This window comes from Agrilus planipennis, unplaced genomic scaffold (genome assembly GCF_000699045.2).
Source record: "Agrilus planipennis isolate EAB-ADULT unplaced genomic scaffold, Apla_2.0 scaffold200, whole genome shotgun sequence".
Lineage (NCBI taxonomy): Eukaryota > Metazoa > Arthropoda > Insecta > Coleoptera > Buprestidae > Agrilus > Agrilus planipennis.
In genome coordinates, this window is record NW_020438971.1 from 206861 (window position 1) to 221833 (window position 14973).

Consider the following 14973-nt stretch of genomic DNA (forward strand, 5'->3'; position numbering starts at 1 on the left):
TTTTAAGTCAGTTATTTTAGCACTAACGACTTTATTTTTCCTAAAATATGCTGTAAAATAAATAAAATAATGTAAGACTTATTTTTTGATAAACAAAAAGAAATGTACCTTAAGTTTTATAAATTTCATTGTTGAATTTAAAATTGGTAAAACATTTTCTAATAATTTCCCTGCCTCATATTAAATATGAATTCCTGTTAAAAAAAATGTAACAATAGAATAGAATTAAAGAGCTATTTCGTATTCAATGAGTCTAAANCTAAATATTTAATAAAAGTTTAGTTGCCCTTCTGGCATGGAAATATCACATCACATCACATCATTCAATCAGTAGATATATGGATTTAGTGGTGCCTCAATGTGTTCCATGTCCAATTCTTTAAGTTTAATTAGTGAACACTGGACTACGTTAGTAGGTACTTTACGAATTCAGAAAGCAATATATTACCGCAATGTATTTGTAAGGTAATTACTTAAAAACAAAAAAAATTAAATTCCTACATCCTTCAGTGTAGTTATTCGGGCTTTGTGAATATGTAATAGGATTGTGGCCGCCCCGATGTTTTTTTTTGACATGTTTGGATTTAAAAAAGGACTTATTATTAAAACATTTTTTAAAGTTTTTCGTTTAAAATGAATTTTGTATGTATAATTTGATTTTTAAAAACGCTTTAATTAATTTGAAATATGTACGATAAATTAGTGAAAAACTCAAAGTTACCTTCCTGTTTATATTTATGTGTTGTCTTCATATATGGGTCAAATCAATCATCAAGTATACTATAAAATAATTTTGCAAATATTTTAATGTTTTTCTTTAAAATATGTCAGCTGTATTCGTACGAATTGTCCAATGTCTATTCCAAATATTTCTCTACGTATACTGTGACAGTAGGTGTTGGACAACTTATTGGTTATTTTTGTTAAATGTTTATCATATGTTGTCGATTGTTTGTTCCTATGTATAATTATCCATTTAATAATCACCAAGGATAATTATTCCTTCTTCAGATTGTAAATAGTTCTAAATTATCATAGGTAGGTACATACCGGTCAAAGCGATTTGACTGTTAACTAACGGCAGTAATTTTCAGTAGGTCAGAACATTGTTATGTACATATGACCAAATATATATATATGTATATATACATACATTCAATTAATTATTGTACTTAGACAATGTTATAAATATAACGGTTAGTACTCTCATCCATTTTGATGTATTGAAATAAATATAAATTTTGACAATCATATGTGCTAATGCACTTGTTGATTTTAATTGATTTGAATGTATATCACAACATTGTGCTTTGCTTGTTATCGAAATAAATTATTTTTGACATTTGTAATATTTTTTGAGTTGCTATTTCCTACCACATTCCAAAAGTCGTTTTACTAGTTCTCCATACCTTTTGTCACTTTCGCGAATAAGTTTTTTATAGCCTATTCTAGTTGTTTAACTTTTAATAATAAATAGAATATACTTGTTCGGCTAATTTATTGAAAAAGTAAGAAAATTCTAATAGAAAATGATTTTAGAAATACCATTACTGCAAGTAGGTCTCTACGTACATCGTATCGAAGTAAATACGGAATTAGAATTAAAGATCTTTGAAGCTTCTAAAATCATCAAAATTCTACTATAGTCTCTCAAGTGTTTGTAGTTATAGAAACTCTCATATTTGGGTCTATTTAATCAAAAACAAATTTGCTAACGCAAGTCGAATGAAATGACAGTGCACTGGATACTACACAGTATGCTATCTTTACAGCAGCATATTAATTATCCGTATACTGGAACTATTGGTCTCATTGGCGGATTTGCCCTAAGGCCCAGTAGGCCCGGGCCTAGGCCGGCCAGATATTAAGGACGGCAAATCGTGCCAAAAACAATCACTGATGATAACAAATTCATGAATTGTGTGTCTAGTCTATAATGATGGATGCTGAGAAAGGGGCGGCATATGACCTGGGACCTAGAGCGGCTAGGACTGTAAATCCGCCACTGATTGGTCTTAAAAATTGATATTTTGTCGCAGTAACTATAAACAGTCTCAGAACAAAACCCATTATAAAATTATCACTAATAAACAAAAATTTCTGTCTAATTTTTTTTGACAAAAAAATATTTCATTACTGTGTTATTTGAAAGCTTCTTTACTTGCCGATGTTTATTACATATTACTATAATACAATACATTATGTTCATTTTGATCTTTTTTGATTAGATATTTAGGTATCTGCGACAAATTGACCAACTCATAAAACTTCGTAGGGGATTCAATAAACTAATTTAGTTATGCAATTTCAGTCAAATATTTCGAAGAATCCCTTTCCTCCTCGTCAGTATCTCCACCTTGACGAAGGCCTTCAGCCGGGTGAGGAGGCTTGAGCACTCTAATTTTCACAAACTTATTCTTGAAATGATGTTTTACAGAATAAATCTGTGATGACGAAGAGTCAGACAAAGAGAGATACCCTGATAGGTTGGGGGTTGAAGTATAGGATATTGTATATTTTTGAAAAAATAAAGTGTTTAATTAAATTTAGCAGAACAACGGCATTTTTAAAGGTTTCAAGAAAAACTTTTTTACACAATTAGTTGGCTAAATTGATTAACTTGTTCAAATATCCAAAAAACAGGTATTACTTCACATTTTATTTATTGTTACTTTCAGATACATTATTTATCAGAATTTTTTACAATGATAGATAAAAATAATTTTTGAAAGAAGGTTTTACTTTGCTTCTTATCATTATTTTCGAGTAATAGAAATTGTTGAAATCACTAACATTTGAATCAAATAATACTTTATATTAACAATTAGAAGTAGTAAAACTTGTTGCACTTTCTAAGATAGTTTTCATATATCTGGTCACTTGTTCTCTAATAATCATTTATTTATTTATTTATTTATTTATTTACTTCTATGTTCTAATAGATATTTCATTTCAGACTGATACTCAACGATACTGTCAAACTACATATTTTATAACAGTTTTTGGCATAGAGCACTTTACTGCTACAAAATTAATTTGTGAGTGTAATAGTGCACATCAATTTCAATATAATTCTGGAAGATTAGTGAAAACTATCAGATATTAATGTTTCTTTTAAATGAGTGGTATTGTAAAACTAAAACCAAAAAAAGGGGTGCGTGCATTTAGGTTAGTTACCCTGTTGAAATTATGTTTCTTTTTGTATATTTATTTAGTGCTAGAGGTATAAAACAAAGGATATAATATAGAAGCACAAACAGGAGTTAAGGGAGCAATCGCAGATCAAGATGAATAAATAAATATTTAAAATTCATGCCAAAAGCCACAACAGGATTCTGTAGCCGTTTACCATTTTCAGCATTACTATTTAAAAATGAATACAGTACTCTCAAATAGTTTTAAGTAAAGACATATTCATTGAAAGTATATCTCCAAAAGTTATTCTAAATTCTTAGGTAGTCTTCAGCTTCTTCTTGATTATGATCTCAATTAGAAACTTGTTTTTGATACTGACTTGGTTTTCTAATACATTTTAGACTTTTGCGACAGCCCTTATTCTCAAATAACTTCTGAATTTTTAGTATTTTTAACATTTTACATCGACAGTTCAGAAATTACGGTGGAGGCGCTTCAACAACAGTATTCAAAGCAATAAATGATTCAATAACTACAAAGTAAAATTTGAAAGACTCCGTATAATGAACCACGGCTACGGAACCCCCTAATGTAGGAAATTTAAGTTTTTAAAGCTCCTGATTTTTACAGGGTTAATATAGTTATAATGATTTGAATACCGTTTGTTATTTCTCTGTAGATTTCTTGAAATAAATTTCCAAACAAATTAGTTTTGTACTAATCGTAAGTTAAGTAATATACAATATAATGATTGTCATAGCTTGCTTATTATGTAACCAGTAAAATATTTATACTTAATATAAGTATTCGTTTTGGAACTAAATGCGATTTATATTATGACTTTGAAGATTGCACTACGAAATGGCCAAAATTAATTTCAAAAATGCTGAATGGGGGCTGTTTTGTTTGGCAGCTAATTTGGTTCCATCGTCAAGATTGTTTTGATAATTTCTTTTTTTTTATATTATGCGCTTGTTAGCTAATCAGTCATGAGAGCTTTAAGATGTGCGTAACATTAAAAAGGAAAAAGAAAGTATAAAATTTAACTTTACCATGGCATTTAATTAACTCTTAAGAAGTCTATAATTTCGTCATTTTCTAAATTCATTTGCCCAATGTTGTGCTAGTTAAAGGGACATATTGTGTCCATTAAAACAACTGAAATATTTGTAATGATAATGTATTCTGTTGATATTTCATATTTTCGTTCTTAATTTTTGTTTTGGAGCACTAAAATGCTCTAAAGCCTTTATTTTTACTGATTATATCATTCGATAAATTGAGATTCAGAATTCAGGAGTAACGCATTTTCCGATCCTACCCTTTCGTCTTCTTTATGACGATTTATCAAAGGTGTGCTGTAAACGGGTACGTCTAAATCACTGTTACAACCATCTTCGTCACTTCTGTAATCTCTTTGTATTATCGTGCATTCTATAATTGTTTTTTCTTCGCTTATAAGACTTTCTTTCGATTCATCTTCTTCGGCAACAGTTTCCATTCCCGACAATCCTAATGACGGAGACATGGGTGCAGTTGGAGGAGTTATTTTACCCGTTTTCCCAATCAAATAGTAGGTCATCAATTGGCCCTTTCCCTTTACAGCAACTAACCCTCGTTGCTCAAATTGGTAACCAAAATGTTGTAGTATCATACAGGTCTCTTCAGTTACCTGTGACAAACAAACTTTGTTATTTCAATATACCTTCCGGAAATAGGAAATTTCTCAGTATATAAAAATGCTTAATTTTGATATACTGTGATATCTTGACGTCAGGAATTTTAGGGAGAATTTATTTTTGAACTTCCTTACGCGAAAATATATGTTGTGTTACTTTAAATTCTTAAATTGTAATCTTTAACCATGAATCACTGGTCAATTAAAACGGCTGTGTCGATGCCCTTTGTTGTGATGCCGAAAAGCATGGATCGACGAAGCCAGCCCTATGCCGGCAGACCATTCAGGGTCATAAATCATACTCAGAACGGCACATGAGTGACCGCGTAACAAAAGAATTTCAAGAGCTTGCCAGAAAAATGAGCAACTACTTATCAAAAAAGCTTTATAAATAGATGGCTGCTGTAACTTATTACTGGAAAATTTGTTATATTGCTGTCGTTTTCTCTAATATCATAATACTGACCTGGATACAACCTGCTTTTCCAGTGCTCTCCATTCGGGACGCTACATTTACAGTATTGCCCCAGATGTCGTAATGGGGTTTCCGGGCTCCAATTACCCCAGCTGTAATAGGTCCGTGATTGACTCCCATTTTTAACACAAAGTGGTTGAAACTTTGCTCGTTGATACTTTGTAAGGCCCTTTTCAGTTCTAGGGCGAATTCGACTAAAAGGGCTAAGTGAGACCATCGTACAGTGATGGGGTCGTCGGGCTACATAGAAAAGAAAACGGTCAGTACAGATTCCCGTGTAGCTACTTTATCTAATAAGAAGTCAATCGAAAGAACTGAAAGTGAATGAAATAACTATAAATGTACCTTCACTTGACGTGAGGGGTTTAATCCGCTGGCTGCCATGTAGGTCGAACCGATTGTTTTTATTTTTATAATATCCTGAAATTGGGGTTGTTCCAGCAACTGAAAATTTCCATAAATAGTTTAATTTAGAAGAAATCTGCATTATTCAATGCTTCTCATTTTCATTCACTGATAATTTATCGAGATTGTTACATAGTATTCAAAAAGTTTCTATTTAGGTCACTAGTTCAAAGTTAATACCTACATCTAAAAAATTTGTGTGAAATTGTAATAATCTAGAAAGTCGAATTCGAATGCAGACTGAAGAATCAGGAGTAAGGAAGGGTGGTGAAGTGATTTGTCGTCTTCACTCACCCTGTGGGATAGTTTTCTACCATTTTATGCATTTCCAGATTAAATCGTACAGTAGGAACATTGTTAACTGACTATTTAATTCTTTGCTGAGTATCGTAATATTATGGTTTTCATTATTTTGAATTAATGAGAATATCTTGTATTGCATTAGATAATAACTTAACCATGTAATATTTGCCTATATGTATATAAAACATTAGATATTTATTTAAATAAATTATATTTCTATTTCTTTATGTGAATAATTACAAACGCCGTAGCGTAGTGAGTGCTACGTGGAGAATATTTGCCAAAAACATAATGTAATATTTTTCATTTAGCAATCAATAAGTGATTTAGTAATTTATCCGCTAGATAATGAGACACAATAAGGTTGTTTTATTTAAGCCAATTAACAATCGTGAAAAAAAGTACATCTGTTTTTTTTTTGGGATAACGTTTAATGATTGAAAAAAAAACCTTCACGGAAAGACAACATCGTTCAAAGAAAGATTGTATTTTCTTATTTCCTTTTTGGTGATTCGGTAGATTGTTTCGAATTTCGAGGACCTAAAATAGGTAGGGTTTATATCAGAAACGGTCAAATAAATCAACCAGACGTAAACTGAAATTTATTGACTACCTTTCACCCGCCGCACGATTGCTGTATTTTGCTAACGTGTAAAACAGAAAAAAACAGAAATTTATGTACGGAAATGTAAACTGGAATAACGTATAACCCAATACATATAAAAATAATCGATAGTGGTATAAACGCCTTTGTTTCCGTTCCTGTTTTTGTTTTTGGGGTTTCTTTGTTGTACTAAAAACGGGATCTTTTAAACTTACAGCATCGAAATCGGATATGACTTCATTTAAGAATCTCAAACATTCCAAACCCTGGTTGTTTACCGTTTCTTCCGAGTAAAAATCTAAAAGACAGAAAATGGTTCAGAAAAGTGCTAAATACAATATAAAATATTTAGGGAATTATAAGAATACGATAAGACTATTGATTTATATACAATAAAATAGGATCTAGAACAGTCACTTGGTTAAAATTAATAACAAATACTTATTTATAAAAAACGATACCCTAACAAATTGGAAATTTCAGAATGTTTTCAAATTTACGTAATAATTGATTCATTAAACTTTGGCTTCTTCTACAAGCATTCTGTAACCTTGATGTATGTTGTAAAAATTTTGTATCACTGCCAACTCCTCTTCATTTGTACCTATTTAAGATAGTTGTAAATTGTAATAATTAGTTAAATATAGGGTCAATTGAAAAGTCCCCGGCCTGACACATAGATGGCGGCACCAGAACTAAATCCATATGATTTTCAGTTAGTCCTAACCTTCAAAAGACGCGTCTATAAATTTTACGGCTGTCGGATCCTTAGTTTGTGAATTATAGCATTTTTAGTGAAGCAACTTTTGTTATTGTGAAAAAAATGGATAAAAAGGAATTTCGCGTGTTGATAAAATATTGCTTTTTGAAGGGAAAAAATACAGTTGAAGCAAAAACTTGGCTTGATAACGAATTTCCGGACACTGCCCCAGGAAAATCAACAATCAAGGATTGGTATGCAAAGTTTAGACGCGGTGAAATGAGCACCGAAGACGGTGAACGCAGTGGACGCCCAATAGAGGCTGTTACGGACGAAAACATTAAAAAAATCCACAAAATGATTTTGAATGACCGTAAATTGAAATTGAATGAAATAGCAGACACTCTACAGATATCAACGGAACGTATACATCACATCATTCACGAATATTTGGGTATGAGAAAGCTCTGTGCAAAGTGGGTGCCGCGCGAGCTCACTTTTGACCAAAAACAACGACGAGTTGATGATTCAGAGCAGTGTTTGAAGATGATCACGCGTAATAAACCCGAGTTTTTGCGTCGATATGTGACAATGGATGAAACATGGCTCCATCATTTCAATCCGAAGTCCAATCGACAGTCATCGGAGTGGACTGCACACGATGAACCCGCTACAAGCGTGCAAAAACGCAACAGTCGGCTGGCAAGGTTATGGCGTCTGTATTTTGGGATGCGCGTGGAATAATTTTCATTGACTACCTTGAAAAAGGAAGGACCATCAAGAGCGACTATTACATAGCGTTATTGGACCGTTTGAAGGACGAAATCGCCGAGAAACGACCGCATTTGTAGAAAAAGAAAGTCCTGCTTCACCAAGACAATGCACCGTCTCACAAGTCAGTGAAAACGATGGCAAAAATTCATGAATTGGGCTTCGAATTGCTTCCGCATCCACCGTATTCTCCAGATCTGGCCCCCAGCGACTACTTCCTGTTCTCAGATCTCAAAAGAATGCTCGTTGGGAAAAAATTTTCGTCGAATGAAGAGGTGATCGCCGAAACTGAGGCCTATTTTGAAGCAAAGGACAAATCGTACTACAAAAATGGTATCGAAAAGTTGGAGGATCGCTATAATCAGTGTATCACCCTTGAAGGGAATTATGTTGAATAAAAAAAAACGAATTTTGCAAAAAAAATGTGTTTTACTATTTTAGGCCGGGGACTTTTCAATTGACCTGTTACTATTGCTTGATGAAGCCAATGTTCGGTGAAACATGTTTAATTCAAAGTTTGTTACAACTTCTGAGGAAACTAAATACACATCATTTTTAATCATAAACAAAATGGCATTAAGTAATTTACTTCGAATGCTCATTATTTTTAATAGGGTGGCACTTTTGTAAGGGCGATGTTCTGTTATTTTTTCTATTAGCATATGGTCTACTGCGAAGGGGTAATGTTAAGGAATTGATTTTGTACGATAAACAGCTTACCAGAAAAATTAGGCATTGACGCAAAAAGTACTCCGACTTCCGCGTAACTTTGCGAATAGAGTTCGTCGTACGACCGTTTCCGGTTGCCCATAAAGTGAGCTGCCACGTGTGGGGGTAAAACGTTGTATACTAAAGCTTCATTACGACGCCTCATGTCGGCGGCCGTTTCCTTTTGACGTTCCACCTCGGACCTCCATAAAAATAAGACCCTCGCCACTTGTTCCATCTAAACAATAAATTGGAATCACTTCTTCTTTAGACTTTGCATGCGTGTTCAAAATAAATCAAAATGCAAAGGAAATCACAGCGGAAAAACTAAAAAAGCTGCAGTACTGGCTCAAGTCAATTTTACCATAATTTCATGATACTTATTCCCATAAGATTTTACGGTACATTGATGTAATGATTAATGAATAATTTTATTTCTAAAGTATCTTAGTATCTTTTTTTATTTCTTAGAACTGTATCCAGCCAAATGTTCTGGAGGATAGTGAAAGCTACAAAAGCTTTTGGTCAAATTTCTAAGGAAATGCTGTAAAGTATTCGTAATGTACGAAAATTTCTCTAAGTAGACAATGTTTCTATAAAAATTGAAGGAGTGGGATCATAAAAAGTTATTTTTGACTTATATTGTAAGGAATAAAGTGAACCGTGGAAGCAAATTTTATAGGTACTCATCACGATATTTATCTCAAGTTTTATAAAGAAAAGATAAATTTCTTATTCTTTAAACTGGCACTTTTACGAGCTTGGAATATCTTCAAATTTAAAGGTCATTGAAGATTTTGTGTATTATTTGTTTTTGAAAATTTCATTGTATTTTATACTTTCGGTGTTAATTAAAATTCGTGTGGAGGTGTCGGAATCATCTGACTTAATAATTGTTGTAGCAAATGATTGCAAGTAATTTTCTAATAAAAAAAACTAGATAAACAATTTATCTTAATTGAGCTATAAATTAGGGTTTAGAGCTTCAATTTGTTCGATATATCCAATTTGATGACCTTCTTCTTTCTCACTAGTTTATCACAACATTAAAGCTCGATTTACGTGCGTAGATAATCGAATTTTTTACTAACTTCAGTGCTTTCTAGTCGTAAATAACTATTTATAAGGGTAGTATACCATTTTTCTTCTTTATTTATGACGTAACTTGGTCAATAAAATCAGTAAAACTGATGATATGAACTTATAGATTTATATAAAAAAAAATGACATCCTTTTCGAACATCAGCCTTTGCTGGTGGTACGTTTTCCGTAATAATTCTTGCAATTTTTTTATTATGTAGGTACTTACGTGTAATAATCAAAGCACAATAATGTAAGCACATTTCTAATGTTTATAATGTTAAGGAAACTTACGTGTCTGGCTAAAAGAACAAGGGTGAATGTTGCGGTAACTAATAACGCCGACAGGGCAAATTTATTCCTCATAAAACTGAAAAAGAAAGATTACCACATCGAAACTACCCAATGCTGCATACAAATATAACTTACTTAGGCCAATCTCTTCGTAATTCTGCACAATTAAAGGCATTACTTAACATTAGCATATTTACAACGCAATGCAGTGAAGTTATCAGAGCCATTATTGCAGCCTTGCATAGATAAGACAGCGAGGCTGGCAACGAGGTAGCTATCAGGATAAGTACAGCGAAATAACTGAAATACGATGGGTACATGCATGACCTGTCAGTTTCCTCAGGGATTATCACGCAGTTCTCGTTCCAAGGACGAACGATTGAACAGGAGAACTGAAGTTATTAAGTACGACATTATTTAAATGACTTGGTTATATTCCTTAAATAATGAAATTACCGAGTCTATTATATTCACTGTTGTTAATAATGCAATGCATACTAAAGATAATATTTGTTTCATTAACATCGAGTCTGAAAATCTGTTGAAACATTTCGTGAACTCTCCGCAAAGTGGCTGGAAAATACAACATAAAAAAAACAGTTTTTTAAATTTTAAATTATTGTGCATTATCGCATTACCTTTGGCAAAAAGTCGACCAATGATATTCCTGATATCACCATAAATACTATATCACCAATAATAAAGGAAAGGAAGTTCATTGTTCTCCTGCAATAAGAGAACTGGTTAATAAGGAAATGAAGAAGTGCTGAAAAGGGACACTGAAAGTAGATATTTTTGTATGCATTTTTTACTGTACGAATGCTTCAAGAAGCCATTGGTAATATAAATCACTAGTGTCCGACCGAAACTGGTTTTTACGACCGAAACTGGTTTTTACGACCGAAACCGAAACCGAATTTCGGCAACGGTCTCAGTTTCGGCCGAAACCGAAACCGAAACCGAAACTTCCTCATAAGGATCATGTTTTGAGAGAAAAATAAAGAAAACGTTAGTTTTATTTTTTTATCTTTAAATCACATAGTTCTGCAGTCTTTGACATTTTCACTTATTGATAATCAAATCAAAATCAACATAACAACCCCTCATTTAAGGAAATGCTTTAATTGCGCCTTAAAAATACTTAAAATACTTCGCTTGGATGGAATTTAACGCGCCGCACATGACCGAGCAGAGCGCGAGAACTCCCGAACGCAGTTTCGGTTTCGGTCGTAGTTTCGGCAGGTTTGCCGCCGAAACCGAAACTAAACCGAAACTCGTTTTTTTGCCGAAACTCGACCGAAACCGAAACTGAACTTTCGGTCGGACACTATAAATCACGTACATACTCAGAAATTTATCAAATTATATTCTTCATTTATCTACATATGTCAATTTTGTTCATTAATTCCATTCAACGCCCGTTTAATTTATAACATGGTACCTCCTTTATTTAAACGTTTGAACTGATATATTTTCTTGAACATTACCAACGCGAAAATCTTTAAAAGTACGTATTGTCAGGAATGAAATATATTCTATTATCATTCAAGAAAGACACCACAGTTTTTCGAAAGTTTGCGGTGTTCTTTCGTAACATTTAGGGACAAAGAAGAAAACATGTTACTTCGCAACAAAATAAATGGTGTGCTTTTTGAAGAAGCATTTTCTTAATCGCCGATATATCATCATATGAGTGCTTGAACGTCGAAAATTAGACATTAGAAAAGAAGGAACAAACGCCAGGACATATTGAATATGTACGAATGACTCCGATTGTAACAATTTTATGTTTGGAATTGTTTTAAAATGTCAATAGTCGAGATTATGCCATTTGTATAATCACGAAATGTATATGGCTACATTTGAAAGCAAATTATGTGACCCATTTAACTTAACTATATGTATAATTTATGTATTTCAATCGACATGTAGATAAAAACGAATACCCATAAAATTTAATTTTACCTTGGAAGAACAATGAATTGAGCTATACCCGTCGCTAATCTCACAACCAAAAATGATTGCAAGGTAACGCTCGAAAAAGTTTCCATGTGGTGATGGTAGGCCTTATCGATTTCGGGGTTAATGAAACTTAAAGTAATAAATTTGGTGTTCTTTGCTAATTCTCTGAAAAGAAATATCGATGAATACTAAGGACGAAATATCTTCGATAATGTCGAAAAACTATTTCTAAAGTATTTTCTCATTCTTTTGAAGTGAAACTTCTTTACGCACGGTAAGGTAAGTTCGTTTCATGCGAGTTGCTTTGTAACGAAATCATGCAACGCATTTCCCCAGCTGTCTGTCCCTATGTATGCTTAGATCTTTAAAACTACGCAACGGATTTTAATGCGGTTTTTTTTATAGATAAAGTAATTCAAGAGAAAGGTTTATATGTATAATACATGCATAATATAGTAGAGAAACACTGATAATTTGAGAGGTTTCTAATGTGATGTCGTAAATAAACACATTTTTTTGCGCTTACATTGCAAACGCTGGCTGAACCCTACGAGATAGATCAAAATAATGTACTACACCTTAAAAAGGTCTACAAAAAAGTCCGTGATGGTATATGTCTATCTTTTCGGAATAACCCACAATAACCATTGTTTATCCTTTACTTTTTACGAGAAATAATGGCTTATTTACGAAGCGATTTTAAGCAATACAGCATTAATCCTTATCCAGTTAAGTACTTTTAAATATATTGTGCATTTAATATACATCAATTTGGCCCTTTACAGCATGTAATTTAAATGAATATTTTCGAAGATATTACAGACTTAAAATGCAGGGACATAGCGGTTGCGGCGGTACCGGCATGACAATGACAAAAAAGCTGTGATTGTTGTATATAAAGATATTCTATAGTATATTTACTATCAGCATTGCACCCGTGCAAAGCATAGTGTACAAATAATACCATTAAACCAATTCCTTAACCCCTATCCCGGTATGTTTGTGTGTTTGAAGAAGTTTCACTTCAGTAGCGTGTTGTATAATTACACGTTGTATTTTTTTATAAATTATCGTAGCATGCAATATAACAGTGTTAAAAATACTAATTGTTACTCACTTATGACCATCTCGACTAACAAGCTCTTTTTTTAATCTGCTTTTAAAATCTTCAGACCCTTCCCTTTTTCGACCAAGACCTAAATGTGTATTGTCCTACAAAACAGAGCTATTAATTGAATTCATTCACATTCAGTCTGTACAACTCATCCTTTAACAGTAACACAATTTAATCTAAAATTTAAGCCTTATACCTTAAGTTTTGAGACAAATGTGAACATTTACCGTTGTGTCTTCCTGTGATTCAGATGCTAAATCGGCAATAACACAACTATCTTCGTCGGCAATGACTTTTCCTCCGTTTTGAATTTCTGATTTAACATCAGGTTGGAACTGAAAATTTTTTGTGAAACTCCATCAGAATGTTGATATTAATATAACTACATATATAAGTGTTTTTTTTTACATTTCTTTGCGACGATGAATATATCAATATCAATAATACATGAGACTTTTTGAATCACAGGACAATGTAGACGAGGAACCAACAGATACCATTTCTGAAGTAGTTTTTAAATTCCTTAGTACGCCAGAATGTAGAGGTGTTTTAAAATCAAATTAAAAAAAATATAATTTCTGATCTTTCTATGGCCATTACAACGTGAAATAAAGGGATAGAATAACCAAAGGAATGATTTCCTCGACTAACCTGTTATCGCTGAGTTATAATTTTAACTGGAATTGCTCCAGCATACTAAGATTTTAATGTAACTTAACCTTCAAGTGTAAATTGTAATAATTTTACTTTTGTTAGGCTTTGATATTAGGATTTATAATGTATTAGAAATTATCTAGAATTGGATCTAATAAGAAAATATTATTTTGATGGTTAGTCATTTTGCCGAATCTTTTGACTTTTCTTTTAAATTACTTATTCTTATATTCATTTTAGAACCACATCTGAGTGATACCTTATCGTTTCGTTCAATATAAAATATATATATCGATATTAATGGGAAAATATAAAAACTTTGAACAAACGCCAAAAATGGCTATGCTTCTTTGCGAATTTTATAATATTGTAATATTGTTATTGATAAACTTCAAAAGTTAGGTAATTTTATTGTATTTGTAATTCAATGATAAAAGGTACCATAGAAATTATAAAAAGTAGAATATTTTAAAAACAACTTATCCAATAACTTTTAGTAAATTGAATCAAATGTCTTTCGACAGTGTTTTCTTAATTTTTAATTGTGTTAAGAAACAACTCTTTAAAAAACCGTATTATGAAGTTCCTTTTTCCTGATGAGCCAATTAAATAAGGAAAAAATTTAAATTTTATCATCTTCAATCCCACTTGAATTTTCATTATAAAAATGATTCCACTCAATAGTAATCTTGTTTATAAGCTGTGTGAGTGCTATTCGAGTTTAATGTTGGTTCAGGTTACTGCTTTTGGTGGAAAATATGAAATCATATTCAGCCTGGATGTGTTGATTGGTTAGTGCCTTCAGTGTTACTAATAAAATAAATTCTCCCTTCAAAATACGTATAGCATCAGAAGGATTTCCTTTCATCGATCGTTTCTGCATGTGACAAGGAGGAAAAACATTTTCTAATTTAAGAAGTGGTAAATAATGCAGCGTTCGTAGTTGGGATTCCATCGGAAATAGTAAACGAGTTCAATTTTTAATAGGTATCTATTCTCGGAACTCTGTTTTTGAAAGTTAACAATGATAAGCGTAGATAGGCTCTAGTAGGGTATAATAGTATTTTGATTCTTTATATAAAGTGGTTTC

General features: G+C 32.3%; 2 protein-coding genes across 2 annotated transcripts in view; both read right to left on the minus strand.

Annotated features, from left to right (window-relative positions):
• Nucleotides 1–2746: 2746 nt before the first annotated feature.
• LOC108740017 (adenylate cyclase type 3) overlaps nucleotides 2747–14973 on the minus strand; it is a 44743-nt gene continuing 32516 nt past the window's right edge. Inside the window, exons 11-19 of the mRNA XM_025975401.1 lie at nucleotides 10792–10879; nucleotides 10610–10726; nucleotides 10289–10545; nucleotides 10154–10229; nucleotides 8792–9017; nucleotides 6816–6898; nucleotides 5634–5732; nucleotides 5280–5528; nucleotides 2747–4807 (exon numbers count right to left, since the gene is read on the minus strand). Of these exons, the coding sequence (XP_025831186.1) occupies nucleotides 4403–4807; nucleotides 5280–5528; nucleotides 5634–5732; nucleotides 6816–6898; nucleotides 8792–9017; nucleotides 10154–10229; nucleotides 10289–10545; nucleotides 10610–10726; nucleotides 10792–10879 (1600 nt within the window). The 3' untranslated portion in view covers nucleotides 2747–4402. The remainder of the gene's footprint in view (nucleotides 4808–5279; nucleotides 5529–5633; nucleotides 5733–6815; nucleotides 6899–8791; nucleotides 9018–10153; nucleotides 10230–10288; nucleotides 10546–10609; nucleotides 10727–10791; nucleotides 10880–14973) is intronic.
• LOC112904689 (adenylate cyclase type 3-like) overlaps nucleotides 13251–14973 on the minus strand; it is a 2473-nt gene continuing 750 nt past the window's right edge. Inside the window, exon 2 of the mRNA XM_025975399.1 lies at nucleotides 13251–13564. Within this exon, the coding sequence (XP_025831184.1) occupies nucleotides 13427–13564 (138 nt within the window). The 3' untranslated portion in view covers nucleotides 13251–13426. The remainder of the gene's footprint in view (nucleotides 13565–14973) is intronic.